Source organism: Lepidochelys kempii, chromosome 1 (assembly GCF_965140285.1).
Source record: "Lepidochelys kempii isolate rLepKem1 chromosome 1, rLepKem1.hap1, whole genome shotgun sequence".
NCBI classification, from domain to species: Eukaryota; Metazoa; Chordata; order Testudines; family Cheloniidae; genus Lepidochelys; species Lepidochelys kempii.
The window spans coordinates 24,630,791-24,645,360 of NC_136380.1; the positions used below are offsets into that span (position 1 = coordinate 24,630,791).

Below are 14,570 nucleotides of genomic sequence, written 5' to 3' on the forward strand. Positions count from 1 at the left end.
ACATAGCACATGTGCTTTCGTTACAAGGTCACATTTTGCCTCCCCCTACCGCGTGGCTACCCCCTCAACCCTCCCACCTCCCCGTGGCTAACAGCGGGGAACATTTCTGTTCAGCCACAGGTAAACAGCCCAGCAGGAATGGGTACCTCTTAATGTCCCCTTAAGAAAAGCACCCTGTTTCAACCAGGTGACCATGAATGATATCACTCTCCTGAGGATAACAAGGAGAGACCAAGAACTGATGTTGTTTGAATGCCAGCAAACATATACTGAAATGCTTTGTTCCACAATGATTCCTGAGTACGTGCTACTGGCCTGGAGTGGTAAAGTGTCCTACCATGGTGGATGGAATAAGGCTGCCCTCCCCAGAAACCTTTTGCAAAGGCTTTGGGAGTACATCCAGGAGAGCCGCGAATGTCAGGGCAAATTAATCATTAAACATGCTTGCTTTTAAACCATGTATACTATTTTAAAAGGTACATTCACCAGAGGTCCCTTTTTCGCCTGGTGGGTCCTTGGGTGGGTTCAGGGGGTACTGGCTCCAGGTCCATGGAGAGAAACAGTTCCTGGCTGTCGGGAAAACCGGTTTCTCCGCTTGCTTGCTGTGAGCTATCTACAACCTCATCATCATCATCTTCCTCATCCCCAAAACCTGCTTCCATGTTGCCTCCATCTCCATTGAAGGAGTCAAACAACACGGCTGGGGTAGTGGTGGCTGAACCCCCTAAAATGGCATGTAGCTCATCATAGAAGTGGCATGTTTTGGGCTCTGACCTGGAGTGGCCATTTGCCTCTCTGGTTTTCTGGTAGGCTTGCCTCAGCTCCTTCAGTTTCACGCAGCACTCTTCGGGTCCCTGTTATGGCCTCTGTCCTTCATGACCTGGGAGATTTTGACAAATGTTTTGACATTTCGAAAACTGGAACGTAGTTCTGATAGCATGGATTCCTCTCCCCATACAGCGATCAGATCCTGTACCTCCCATTCAGTCCATGCTGGAGCTCTTTTGCAATTCTGGGACTCCATCATGGTCACCTCTGCTGATGAGCTCTGCACTCACCTGCAGCTTGCCACGCTGGCCAAACAGGAAATTGACATTCAAAAGTTCACAGGCCTTTTCCTGTCTATCTGGCCAGTGCATCTGAGTTAAGAGTGCTGACAAGAGCGGTCACAATGGAGCACTCTGGGATAGCTCCAGGAGGCCAATACTGTCTAACTCTGTCCACAGTACCCCAAATTCGACCCAGCAAGGCCAATTTCAGCACTAATCCCCTTGTCGGGGGTGGAGTAAGGAAATCGATTTTAAGAGCCCTTTAAGTCGAAAAAAAGGGCTTTGTCGTGTGGACGAGTGCAGGGTTAAATTGATTTAATGCTGCTAAATTTGACCACAACTTCTAGTGTAGACCAAGGCTGAGCTATATTTGTCCCTTCAGGTCAATTTAAGGGTCCACTGGCAGGGCAGTATAGGGAAGCTGTTGCTGCTGTTGCCCATGCTATACTTCAATCTGCTGGGCTGTCAATCCCTCCTTGGCCTGAGCACTAAATTCAATTTCTTCTAAAGGAAGAAAAAAAATGACAAACAACATGGCAGAGAGCTTCTCCGTGGATGGAATTTTAGAGACTGGAGGAGGAAGGATACAGATTCACCAGTATCTGCACTCCTGCAGCTGCAGGGTAGTTTATAGCAGGGTGGGGTCTTAAGCTTGTTTGTAGTTCACTTCACACCATACCCTGATGGAGGAATGCCAGATGAAGACAACCTCCCAGCCCACTGGCCATTGCAGGGTCCATCTTTCCCATGCAAGATCCATGTGGCAGCTATAGCAATTATAGTCATTTCCCACGTAAACAAATACAACGATAGTATTTCATGTGTCTAGCTTCTTGGGAAGCAGTTTAGCTGTTGGTAATGAGGAGGAGAAGCCAGAGGAAAGTGAACTTCTCCCAGGGTGCTCTGGGGGTGGGGATGAAGAAGGAAATTCTTCACAACTGTAAAGCGCTGATCACTTTAACCATACACTTGCGAGTGGGAATCACCATGATATTTAAACTGGGAATATAGTGATTTTTTTTCCCTTTAGCCTGTATCAGATTTATTACCTTATTTATTTTACACTAATTTTTCCCTCATTCCAAAAAAAACACCTTCATTCAAACAGAGAAATGACTCAAAAGACATTTGGAACCTTTCTTAAATGGTCATTAACCTTCTGCACAACATTCTTCTTTGGCCCATGGCTCCCATTCACACATTCTCCTCTGCAGTTCCCATCTATCAAATAAGTGCAGGATAAGCTGCAGAAAGGCATTCAGGAGCAGAGCAGAAAATTATCCCTATGTGGTTATTTTAAAAACACTTTGCCTTTGAAGTGTTTTTCCCCAGCAGCTCATGATAATTAAACAAAAATACAATGAAAACAGCTTTAAAATTACAAAGTTGTCAAACAGGGTGTGTGCATGAGAGAGAGAGAGAGAGAGAGAAAGTCCCACAGGGAGGAAAATAGGGGCCTGACAGCTGCCATAAAGATCGAATTGGGGGGATGGACTGGATCAAAGGCTGTCAGAGCAGTCTGCAAATATTAGGCCTGGTTATACTCATTACACAGGTGTAAACTGGAAAGTGATAAATCAGGCACAGTAAGGCCCAGGAGCCCTTTGAGGTAGTGGCAGCAAGCCCTGTATTTGCAGAGAGGTTTGTGCATACTGTATTATATTCACAAAAAGAAAAGGAGGACTTGTGGCACCTTAAAGACTAACAAATTTATTTGAGCATAAACTTTCGTGAACTACAGTTCACTTCATCGGATGCATCCTATGAAGTGAGCTGTAGCTCATGAATGCATCCGATGAAGTGAGCTGTAGCTCACGAAAGCTTATGCTCAAATAAATTGGTTAGTCTCTAAGGTGCCACAAGTCCTCCTTTTCTTTTTGTGGATACAGACTAACACGCCTGCTACTCTGAAACCTGTATTATATTTGTTACCCTGTCTCAGCCCACTAGCTTGTCCGATCCACCTGTTACATCTTGTCTTTTTGATTGTCTTTGAGGCAGGAATTGTCATTTATTATATGTTTGTACAGTGCCTAGTGTAACACACACTCACCAGTGGGTTACACTAGCATAAAGGGACCCCACCTGTCTGTGGCCTGTTGTTGCTACTGCAACAACAAAGGTTTAATGACTTACGACACGAGTCATTGGCAGAGCTGGGAATAGAACCCAAGAATCCTTACTCCTAGTTTCCTGCTCTTACTACTAGACAACACTTTTCTCAAGCCCACATGAATTTACATGCCCAAGTTCTGCAGAAAAGCTTATCAGAGGGAAAAGAAATGAATCACGCTAGGGATAGCAGAGAATTACATAGCTATAGTCATGTTCACAATTTTGTTATTTAACCATACAGGAAATTAACATTTTTACATTGTTCAAATCACATCCGAGAGGTCAGGTGGCTCTGGAACACTCTTGGGGCTCCTCACATTATTTCAACACACAGCTAAACAGCCCCCTCTGCATCAGATGGTCATATCATGCTGCTCTGATAGCTCGTTGTTACTGACTCCCACCCATTGCTGTAGATACTACAACACCCAGAAGTCAAGCTGGCTGAAAAAAATAAAATTAATTGAAAAGTAATTTGGACAAAAAATGGCTTTTCCTCAAAAAATGGACATTTTAATGGGAAAATATCATTTTAATGACATTGTCTGGGATGGGAGGAGGGAGCTCGCCAAAAATCAAAAACTGAAAACTAAGAAATTTTCAGTAAAAATAAATTGTAATTTCAAGTTTTCTAAACGGAAAATGTTTACAGCATATATATATATATATATATATATATATATATATATATATATATATGAGATTATTTTTATTTAAAATCGGTTTTAGTTATTTTTTCCCTGAAAACAACAAAAGTCATAAAAATTTTTGACAAAAACAAAAAAAAAACTTTTAAAAATTTCCTGTGAAAAAACATTTGCCATTGTCCAGCCAGTTCAGTAATTCCCTCCTGAAAATCAAGTTTTTGAGGAACAAGGATTAAGTACCCACTATGCCTAATGATGTGTTGCTTATTCTAGAGGGAGTCCTGTCCTAGGAAGAGTAGAAACCTTAAGGGTCCCAATGATCTTAACCTCAATGGGGCATATATAGAGAGGAATTTGTTCACAAAACTGGCTACCAGATCATTCAATCTCACAGACCTAAACAAATACCATAAACTGAACTTGGAAATAACTCATTTTCTGCCTCAGCTAAGATACCACTTAACTTCAGCATCATATGTGTGATTTCTAGTAGCATGTACACAAAGCAGTAATTCGGGAGATGAAAACTGATAAAACGCAGCTGTAATTTAAGCATTCATCATGTTTAGGGCCTTGCATTAAAGCTGCATCACTGGACGGGAGCATGATGAGTGAGGTCTCCAGCTCATAATAAACAAATACTTAATCCTAGCATACCACTGGCTTGTATAACATCCTCCAAACCTTGCTACAATGATAAACTCCATTGGTGCAAATTGTGGCTTTCCGTACACTATAGGCTTGCACTGATGCAGGTACACTGCTTCCTCGACAACGATGGCTAAAAATTGGGCTAATTAATTCTCGGATGGACAAGGTCCCAAGATGACAAAACCACAGTGTTACCCTCAGTTTATATTTGGAATATAAACTTCACAGTCATATGAACTAGAAACTTTCGTAGGTTTTAAATGCTAAGACTAGAAGGGACCATTCTGACAAGCCAGTCTGGCCTCCTACATAACCCAGGCCATAGGACTTTCCTGAATTAATTCCTGCTTCAAGTACAACAGGTGGGTTTGTACAAGAGCAAATTTTTTTAGAACATCCAATCTTGATTTTAAAATTTCCTGTAACTGAGAATCTGCTACACAGCCCTCGGTAAGTTGTTCCAATGGTTAAGTAACTGTTAAAAATATGTGTCTTCTTGCCAGTCTGAATTTGTCTAGCTTCAATTTTGAGCCATTAGACATTGTTACACCTTTGTCTGCTTGACTAAAGAGCTCTCTATTATTTAATTCTGTTTCTCATGTAGGTGCCTATTGATTTTATTTCATCATCTGATATGACTATACCATCATTTCCTCAAACAGAGAACAGAAATATTTATGGAACACTTCTACCATTTCTGTATTAACATTAACAATTCTACCATTTCCACCTAGTAATGGACCAATCAGCGATGGCCCTAGATGTTTGGGAGCGTACAGCAGAAAATATTTTCAGTGCCCCCACCCAAAGTCACAAGAGAACAAAACACTACAACTCACAGAGATTGGATGCTCCTGAATGTGATGATCTGGCATCCGAAATGTTGGCACCCTGGATGGTTGCCCAGGTCACCCATCTCTAAGGCTGGCCTTGGGACTAATACCATTGTCGGGGTTCCAGTTGTTCCTGATATACTTTAAAACTCCTTATTGTCCTTAACTCTGGTGACCATAGACATCTCCTTGTGTCCTTTTGGTTCCCTTATTAATTTTCTGCCTTCTAATTATATTTATTATTATCAACTTCCCCTCTATTCTATGTTATATATGTGTGTGTGGGTGTGGGTGTTTGTTTGACTGCCTCCTGCTCTCAGTTCCTTTCTAATCTAGGCTGTGGTTTTAATAAGTGTAGCCTTCTCTCTTGATTTTGGCTTTGGGGCATCTAATAAAGTGTCCTTAAGTAGTTCTCAATTGCCATCATATTTCTCTGAGTACATTCTTTCTGCCAGTTGATTTGGCTCAATTGTTTTCAGCTTTTTAAAACTGGCCTTTCTAAAGTACCAAATATATATATAATAACCGGTTGGGACTTTACTCTGTTTGCACATAGATGTAATCAAGTCATGATCACTTGTACTTAAGCAACCACTAATTTTTAATTCTGTGATCGATTCCTCTTTATCTGTCAAGGTGAGCTCTAATATAGAATTACCCTAGGTCAGATGAAACACTTTTTAAGCTAGGAAGTTGTCACCTATGATTTTTAAAAGTTCCAAGGATGTTTTAGTATTGCAGCATGTCACCTCCAGTATATGTCACTCATACAGATGTCCCCTGATAATCCAGGTTCCCTACACATTATAGATATGTGCATAAGAAGTTCCTCATCCTGTTCTCTACTGTGATTTGGTGGTCTGTAGCAGACACTGAATAGTCCCCATCTTGCACTTTATCTGTTACACAACTGATCACTAAGTATTCAAGATCATTTGTGTGACATTACACTCCATATTCTTCATGAAAATATGCTTATGATATGGATATGACATAACTGAGAAGTATTTCATGCAAGATGGCTCATGTAAGGTATCATTGGAAAGGTTATAATTTACTGAATGTGTTTATCCAATTTGTATGCATGTTTCATTTTTGTATCTGAAGCTGGGAATATCGACCATGTCTCTATATTTCAAATGTGCTACATTGGATGAGGCCAATGTTAGTGGCTTATTGAAGAAATGCACACAAGCATAAGGATCACCCCAGGAACTGTGTGCAACAGAAACCTCTCAGAGATAGCTCAACACAATGGGAACTGTTTGACCAAGGTCAGATAGTTCTATACAGTAGGAACTGTTTGACCCAGGTCACAGAAAAAAAAACTTTCCAGCAAGTGGGGGAAAGATATAAAAGAGGGACAATGACAACATGAAGGGACCACACTCTCCCTACCACAACACACCTGAAAACACCTGAGGAACAAAGACTGAACTGTGAGAATTGATGGTCTCAGGCTGGAAGGACTTTTAGCCTGTGTAAGAAAACCTGGGAAAGCCAAGGCAACTTGTGGCTTAAGAATCTGCCAGCCTGTTTATCACTCATGGTGAGAATCTGCAAATTTGTACCCTATCTCTCTAGTGTGTTAAGATAAGTTTGCATCTTTTGTTTATTTACTAAGGTAATCTGCTTTTTTCTGTTTGCTATCCCTTTAACCACTTTGTGACGGGTTGGATCACAGAACCCCCCTTGGGAACTGCCAGCTGATGTGCTGAGACTACTTCTAACCCATTTTCCCTGCCAGCTTGGAACTTCAGAAACTTGCCTTGTTTGAGCCAGACACGCTTGCCTGCTGCAATACAGACCCAGGTCTGAACCACATCCCCCTGAAAGCAGCAGGCTTAACTGAAAATGGCTTAAGAAGTGTTCTTATCTCTAACACTCAGATGCCCAACTCCCAATGGGGTCCAAACCGCAAATAAATCCTTTTTACCCTGTATAAAGCTTATACAGGATAAACTCATAAATTGTTCGCCCTCTATAACACTGATAGAGAGATATGCACATCTGTTTGTCCATCTCTCCCTCCCCGCCCCCCCAGGTATTAATACATACTTTGGGTTAATTAATAAGTAAAAAGTGATTTTATTAAATACAAGAAGTAGGATTTAAGTGGTTCCAAGTGATAACAGACAGAACAAAGTGAATTACCAAGTAAAATAAAATAAAACATGCAAGTCTAAGCGTAATACAGTAATAAAACTGAATACAGATAAAATCTCACCCTCAGATATGTTTCAATAACTTTCTTTCACAGACTGGATGCCTTCCTGGTCTGGGCACAATCCTTTCCCCTGGTACAGCCCTTGTTCCAGCTCAGGTGGTAGCTAGGGGATTTCTCATGACTGCAGCCCCCTTTTGTTCTGTTCCACCCCCTTATATAGCTTTGGCACAAGACAGGAATCTTTTGTCTCTCTGGGTCCCATCTCCCGCTGTCATAAATATAAAGGGAAGGGTAAACACCTTTAAAATCTCTCCTGGCCAGAGGAAAAACCCTTTCACCTGTAAAGGGTTAAGAAGCTAGGATAACCTCGCTGGCACCTGACCAAAATGACCAATGAGGAGACAAGATACTTTCAAAAGCTGGAGGGAGAGGGATTCTCTATGTTTGGAATCTAATTACCCTGTAAGGTATTTACCATCCTGATTTTACAGAGGTGATTCTTTTACTTTTTTGTCTATTAAAATTCTTCTTTTAAGAACCTGTTTGTTTTTTTCATTGTTCTTAAGATCCAAGGGTTTGGGTCTGTGTTCACTTATGTAAATTGGTGAGGATTTTATCAAGCCTTCCCCAGGAAAGGGGGTATAGGGTTTGGGGAGGATTTTGGGGGGAAAGACGTTTCCAAGCGAGCTCTTTCCCAGTTATATATCTGTTAGACGCTTGGTGGTGGCAGCAATAAAGTCCAAGGGAAAAAGGAAAATAGTTTGTACCTTGGGGAAGTTTTAACCTAAGCTAGTAAAAATAAGCTTAGGAGGTTTTCATGCAGGTCCCCACATCAGTACCCTAGAGTTCAGAGTGGGGAAGGAACCTTGACACCCCCGCCACCCCTTCTAAATGGAAAAGCACCAGGTTTAAGATGGATTTCTATACCAGGTGACATGGTCACATGTTCTGTGAGATCCCAAGCCTTCATTCCTCCCAGCTTGACTCACAGGAAGGCCTGCAAGCAAACAGAGCCATCCACTATCAATTGTCTTGGTTAATGGGAGCCATCAAGATTCCAAACCATCATTAATGGCCCACACTTTGCATAACTACAATATCACCTCAGGGTTATTTTTCATATTTCTAGTTTCAGATACAAGAGTGATACTTTTATACAAATAGGATGACCACACTCAGTAGATTATAAGCTTTGTAATGATACCTTACAAGAGATCTTTTGCATGAAGCATATTCCAGTTACATTATATTCACACTCATGAACATATTTTCATAAAATCATATAGAATGCAACATCACACACTTAAAATCTACCTTCTGTAGTTAATGAACTTATTTTGTTTATTATTAAACCCAGGTTATGTAATTTCTAACTGGGGGGGTGGGCAAGAAGTCATGCACATCTCTCTTCACATTGAGGAAGAGGGTGGATTTTTATGAGCTTGGGCAGATTTTTCTATACAGTGCAAGACAGTATTATTTTAGGCTTATCTCCAGAAAGGGGTGTGCACTCGAGTGCTGGGGGGGTCCTCTCACACAGAGCTGACTTCAGTCTGTGTCTACAGCGGGGTGTGGCCCTACCTGTGTGTGTGTGCTGCAAAATGGCAGAGAGCTTAATTCAGCAAAGCAGGTAGAGGGAACCCAGGCTGGCTGAGCAGAAGAGGCTCAGTTAAACCCCAGTACGTCAGGTGGCATCCCGGACAGGGGGGGTTTAAAACTGTCACAATTTGCTTCCAAGTTACCTGTTTCCCAGCCACTGACAATGTCATTTCTGACAGAATGCCATTCTTCCTTCTCTTTGTCCCACTTGATCATATGTAAATAGATAGCTAAAGTCTTGTGGAGAAAGGTAATCCCATTTCATAGGGGATTTCAATATTTTGAAATTCGGTTGTGTTATGATTTGGAACAAAACCCCCAAAATTTCAAAATTCTCTGGGAACTACAAAGGCCCAAGGTCTGTAGCTAAGAGGTCTTGTGGGCTGCCAAAAACTCAGGAGCTTGGAAGCCCAAATTGCTAAGGAGCTGGGTGGGTAAGCTGGTTTCCAAGGAACCTTTCCTGCTTTCCATCAGAACTTCATCGAAATTCAACGGTCTTAGAGGAAGAGTTTGATTTTGACAGTTCAGCATTCTCTGACAGAAAAATGTTCCGTCACACAATTTCTGACCAGCACTAGTTATACCAGTGATAAACATTCCAGTCACACAAATCTTCCCAGTGAGTTTCAGAAATACCAACTAGGTTGAATTTATGCTCATAAGTGAGCAATTCAAATTCTTCTTATTACCCAGGCACCTAACATTGATGTATAAACAATGAAAGAGTTTCGTCTTTTCATATCCCTTCGTGCCTTAATTAATTTTGTTCTTGACACCTTGATTTTGTGCTAAATGAGTGTTCAGTTGTTCTGCCTCTTCATTGTCTCTTTTTGTTGGTTCAATGCCCTCCTCACTAGTCCCCTGACTAGCCTGTCTCCCTGAAGATTGGTTGCCCTTTTCCTGAGATAGAAGCCATCCAAACTATGCAGGCTCCCTGTCCCCAACAAAGGTGGACCAATATTCCATGAAACCAGAATTTTCAATCTTACACCACTTACATAGACAGTGGTTCACTTCCAGAATCTTCTGTCTTCCTTTGCTTGTGGGACAGGAAGGATCTCTGAGGAAATCACTTGGCAGGCCACTGAAGGAGGGGAATGTCTGAGTTCTCTGGAGTAGTCTATAATCTGCAAATGCATCATGGGAAGCAGTGTCTCCACTGGTATTCACTATCACTAGTGGAGCCTTGCCCGCCAATTCTGGAATCCTATCCAATCTTGCAGCCACATCCTGGTTCTGGGAAGACAGCACATTGTCCTGGTGTCTCCATCTCTTGCAGACGATTCTTTCCATTCCTCTTAGCATGCAATCCCTAACAAAAACTAACAAAATCTTAGAATCCACAAAATCCAAGTGATTTATGCTGGCCATGTAAATACCTGAAGTGGGCTGCGTGTTTGTCGTTTCTGAAATATGATAATTAAATACAGTACACAGAAGAAAACAAATGAGTCAGGTTCTGAGCAAGAGTCTGTGACCACACAAGATTATGGGAAGACCACCACTATATTCAGCTGCCCCTGTGGGGTGCTAGTATAGAGGGGACACCAGTGTTTTTACTGGCTTGGAGCATGTGTAGACAACATGGTGATAAGTAATAGTGAACACCAATGTCCTTTCTACACCAGCACTGCCATTAGTGCCCATAGGAGTGTAATGGTGGGAGATTTTAAATACACACCCACCCACCCACCCACAGCAGTACAATGCCCAAGCTTTACAAAAACCCACGATATTTAAAAAAAAATCCATTTGGAATTATTTGCCTTCTGCACCTTTAGCAAGAAGCATTCATATTTTTAAGCTTATCTCCATAACCATAAGGGCTGCAACCCTTGTTTAAAGGAAAGCTGAGAAGCTGATGCATTCAATTGACTTCAGGGCTTTAAGAAAAACACCAGTTATCACTGAGTGTTGGCGACACAGTGATGACAGCCAAAGAACAGGAATCCTTGAACATACAATATGTTCAAAGTGTGTTACTAAGGATGAAACCATGACTATCCATTGTATAGTGGTCTCAGAGCATGAGACTGAAAACAGGCTTTTTTCCACTTGGAATATACAGCTCACATTCACAATCACACAAGTGTTTATAAGTTTGTCCACAACACTGCAAGTGCATTCGGTTGGAGCAAGTTATACCATGAATTGGGTCAACTGTGCACAGCTGCAGGACTAATATAGAATGAGAGTCCTGATGTTGCCTACACCAATCAGTTGGTCCTCACAAAAGAGCACAATACTCCAGTAACTGGCCTGTTTCAGAACTGGACATTTCCCATGGAAATTTCCATTTTGTTGAGAAAACTAGTTTTCATCAGAAAAGGTTAGAATGAAAAATGTTGACTGCAACAGCTTGAGGGAGGGCTGGGTTGGAAAAAAGACATTCATCATGGTTACAACTAGTCCCAGTGGCTCATGTGGGCACATGCCACCTTTGCAAAGTTACAGTAATTGAGTTGAATGCTTGTAAACTGCAGTTCTTTAGTGGACAAGAACAAGCCAACAGATTGCTGAGTATCCTGAAGTTAAACAGTTTGACTGGCAGCCAGCCTAGTGGCAGTTAGCACCATTGCTGTAGTATACCAGCTGTTACGCCCTCTGTATATGCAAACAAAATGGGCATTTAAATAGCTCCATAGTAAAGCACAAGAGAAAGTGCTGCAAGCATTATTGATTTTACCACAGCAGAAAAATGCTATTCAGTGTTACACTAGATCCCAAGTAGCAACCTAAAGGATCTGTAAAATGATAGAAGAACAACAGGCTATGGATGACTGAGGCTGGTATCTAGTATCTACAAATAGCTTGTCTGCTTGTATTAAGTTGACTCAAAGATGGAAGAGGAGAAGAGAGTAGGAATAAGGGAAGAAGGAAATGAAAGGAGAAGCACAGCCTCAGATGACTCAGGGGTATCAGGGAAGACCTCTGGCCTTTTCTGATTCTGGGTGAGACAGCTTTGATGCTACAGCCAATTTTAGGGATTAGGATGAGACCTGAACGGGGGGCAGATTATCCCATATCTGCCTTCTTTTGCGGCTGCTCCCACCTTCCTCTGAAGCATCTTGGGCTGGCCACTAGTGGAGACTAGACAGACCTCAGATCTGATCCAGTCTGGGAATTCCTATGCACTGAGGGACTGTTGAAAGGTATGCACCTCAGTTCTCCACCTGTAAAGAGGGATCAGAGTGCCTTTCTTCCACCCTTTCTCTTGTCTATTTAGACTGTAACCTTTGGGGCAGGGACCATTTTACCATGAGTTTGTGAAGCACATTGGGGCCCCCAATCTTTGTTGGGGCCTCTAGCTGCTATTGTAATACAAATAAACAAAGAGGCACTGTGAACAGAGTGTCTGTCTAGATATAAGGAGTGTGATTCTGCACAGCACTGATTTACTGTTGTATACCTGGTAAAAAGTACGAGCCAGTTAAGGACACGGAATGGACAATCCTGCATTAATAAGGGGCCCTGCTATGCGTCTGACACATTATTCCTGTCTAGTTGCAGGAGGAAGCTATGTGACATCTCCCCCCTGCAGAGGAGGACTGTCTATGCTCACATCTCTTCCATCATGCCTGTTCACCATTCCTTTTCTTACCTACATACGGACATGGAAATAAGGGAGCAGATACATATGGGGCTTGAGGTATTACCTTTTGGTGTAGAGGATTACAGCTGATATAGCCTTATTTACATCCACGCACAGATTATTATTAAAGAAGCTCTAATCATGGACTGGGACTGCACTGTGCTAGGCGCTGTACAAAGACTCTGCACAAAGACTCTGCTTGCGCTTGCACTAAAGAGCAACACCACGCAGTGTAAGAACCGATACCGAACAGAACTGGCTGGAGGACAGATGATTTATAATTCTCCTCCCCCACCCACCCCAAAATCTTCCTTATGCTAAAATACCTGAATATCCCTTCTCTATTTTGAAGCTGTTGGTGTAGGTCATAGCAATAAAAAGGCACCAACTTCAGTAAGAAACAACTCCCACAGCAATAGAGTCAGACTTTTATTGAGGATCAGCTTGGAATTGAATTCAAATGACATTCATAAAAATAGGAACTTAAAAAAACCGCCACATAAATGCAGTAAAAGGCCAATATGTAAAACGAACTTTGAGGTTCAGAGAGTTTGACATCTGACATTTTGCTTGCACGTTTGCCAAACACTTAAAGCTTTAAAGTTTCCCTTTAATCACAGTGTAATCATTCTCTGATGGACACTTAAGATGTCCAATTTTAAAAGACAATGATCCCCTGATGTCCCAGGAGTAAGGCACAATACTTTAAAAAGTGCCCTTTAAGTAATTATAAATTATTGTAGCAGTCATTTCCTTCTGAGGTCCAGTTTTAAGATTGTTCAAGGAGAAGAAAAAGAATATCGGGGCTTTATAAAATGATGAATAACTACCACTTATTGTTAATCTAATGGCAATTGTGTTCTTAGAGAATTTACTGCCAGCCTCTATACACAGGAAGTGTATCTTTGTGTATCATAAACAAACAACAGAATTTTGAAGTGTTGTCAGTGGTAGAGAGTGAAAACTGCTCACTGGATTCTGAAAAATCTCATTAAAGCTCATTCTTAAGCTTTAAAATACTGCAGTAAAATTTTCCAAGTACAGAATATAATCAATACGCTCCTATGGCAATGAAATTTGCTTCTCAGAAATGAGGCACTAGAAAGGAGTTTTGCTTTATAATTTTGGAACAGGAGTTGCGGACACTGCTATACTTTCAATGGCACATTCATCAGTGCCTCGGCGGATTCTGAAGTAACCATTTTCTCCCCATGAGCTTCCCCAGCTATTTTTCACTGTCCAGAACTTCTCACCAGTATCTGGATCTTTGCCATACCCCACAAGCAACACAGCATGATTGGTCAACTCAAAGGGGTTGAACTCATCCTGCAGCCCAGTGTGATGGTAGATTCCTCCTCTATAGAGCATGAAATCACTATAAACTTCAAAAGCAACGGCCATTGGCCCATATATGACAAGTTCAAGCTTCATCAGGGCTTCATTGCAGCCTCCATAAAACCCTCCAACGTAGTGGTACTCAGAGGCATAGTAGTGGTAACAGTTCCGCTTCGGAGTACATGGAGAATCTGTGGCTGTGTAAGGGAAACACTCTTCCTCCAGCACACCAAAATCTTGGATGTATTTCCCAGCAATGAGGTATGGGAATCCACCATCACAACCTGAAATAGTCAGAAAAGATCTGATTATTCCTTGCAGAAGGTCTTTTTGGGATAAGAGAGGAAACTGCAATTTTGCAAGTTCATTGTTTTAAAAATCACCACAAGTCTTTATTATCCCCGATATTTTGTATCAGACTGAGCATGGCTAATGCAGGTTACAGTTAAAAGGGAACCACTCTTATCTCTCCCCTGAGATCAAGAGGAAACAATGCCTAACATTCTTTTAACACCCAGAGCAGAGGCTCTCAAGCTGACTCACAGGGTGGACCACCTTAACACCCTCTTCCCTACTGCACAA

General features: G+C 41.7%; 1 protein-coding gene across 1 annotated transcript in view; it reads right to left on the reverse strand.

Moving 5' to 3' along the window:
• Nucleotides 1–13,069: 13,069 nt before the first annotated feature.
• The window catches only part of CTSC (cathepsin C), a 33,530-nt gene continuing 32,029 nt past the window's right edge, over nt 13,070–14,570 (reverse strand). Inside the window, exon 7 of the mRNA XM_073336719.2 lies at nt 13,070–14,272. Within this exon, the coding sequence (XP_073192820.1) occupies nt 13,770–14,272 (503 nt within the window). The 3' untranslated portion in view covers nt 13,070–13,769. The remainder of the gene's footprint in view (nt 14,273–14,570) is intronic.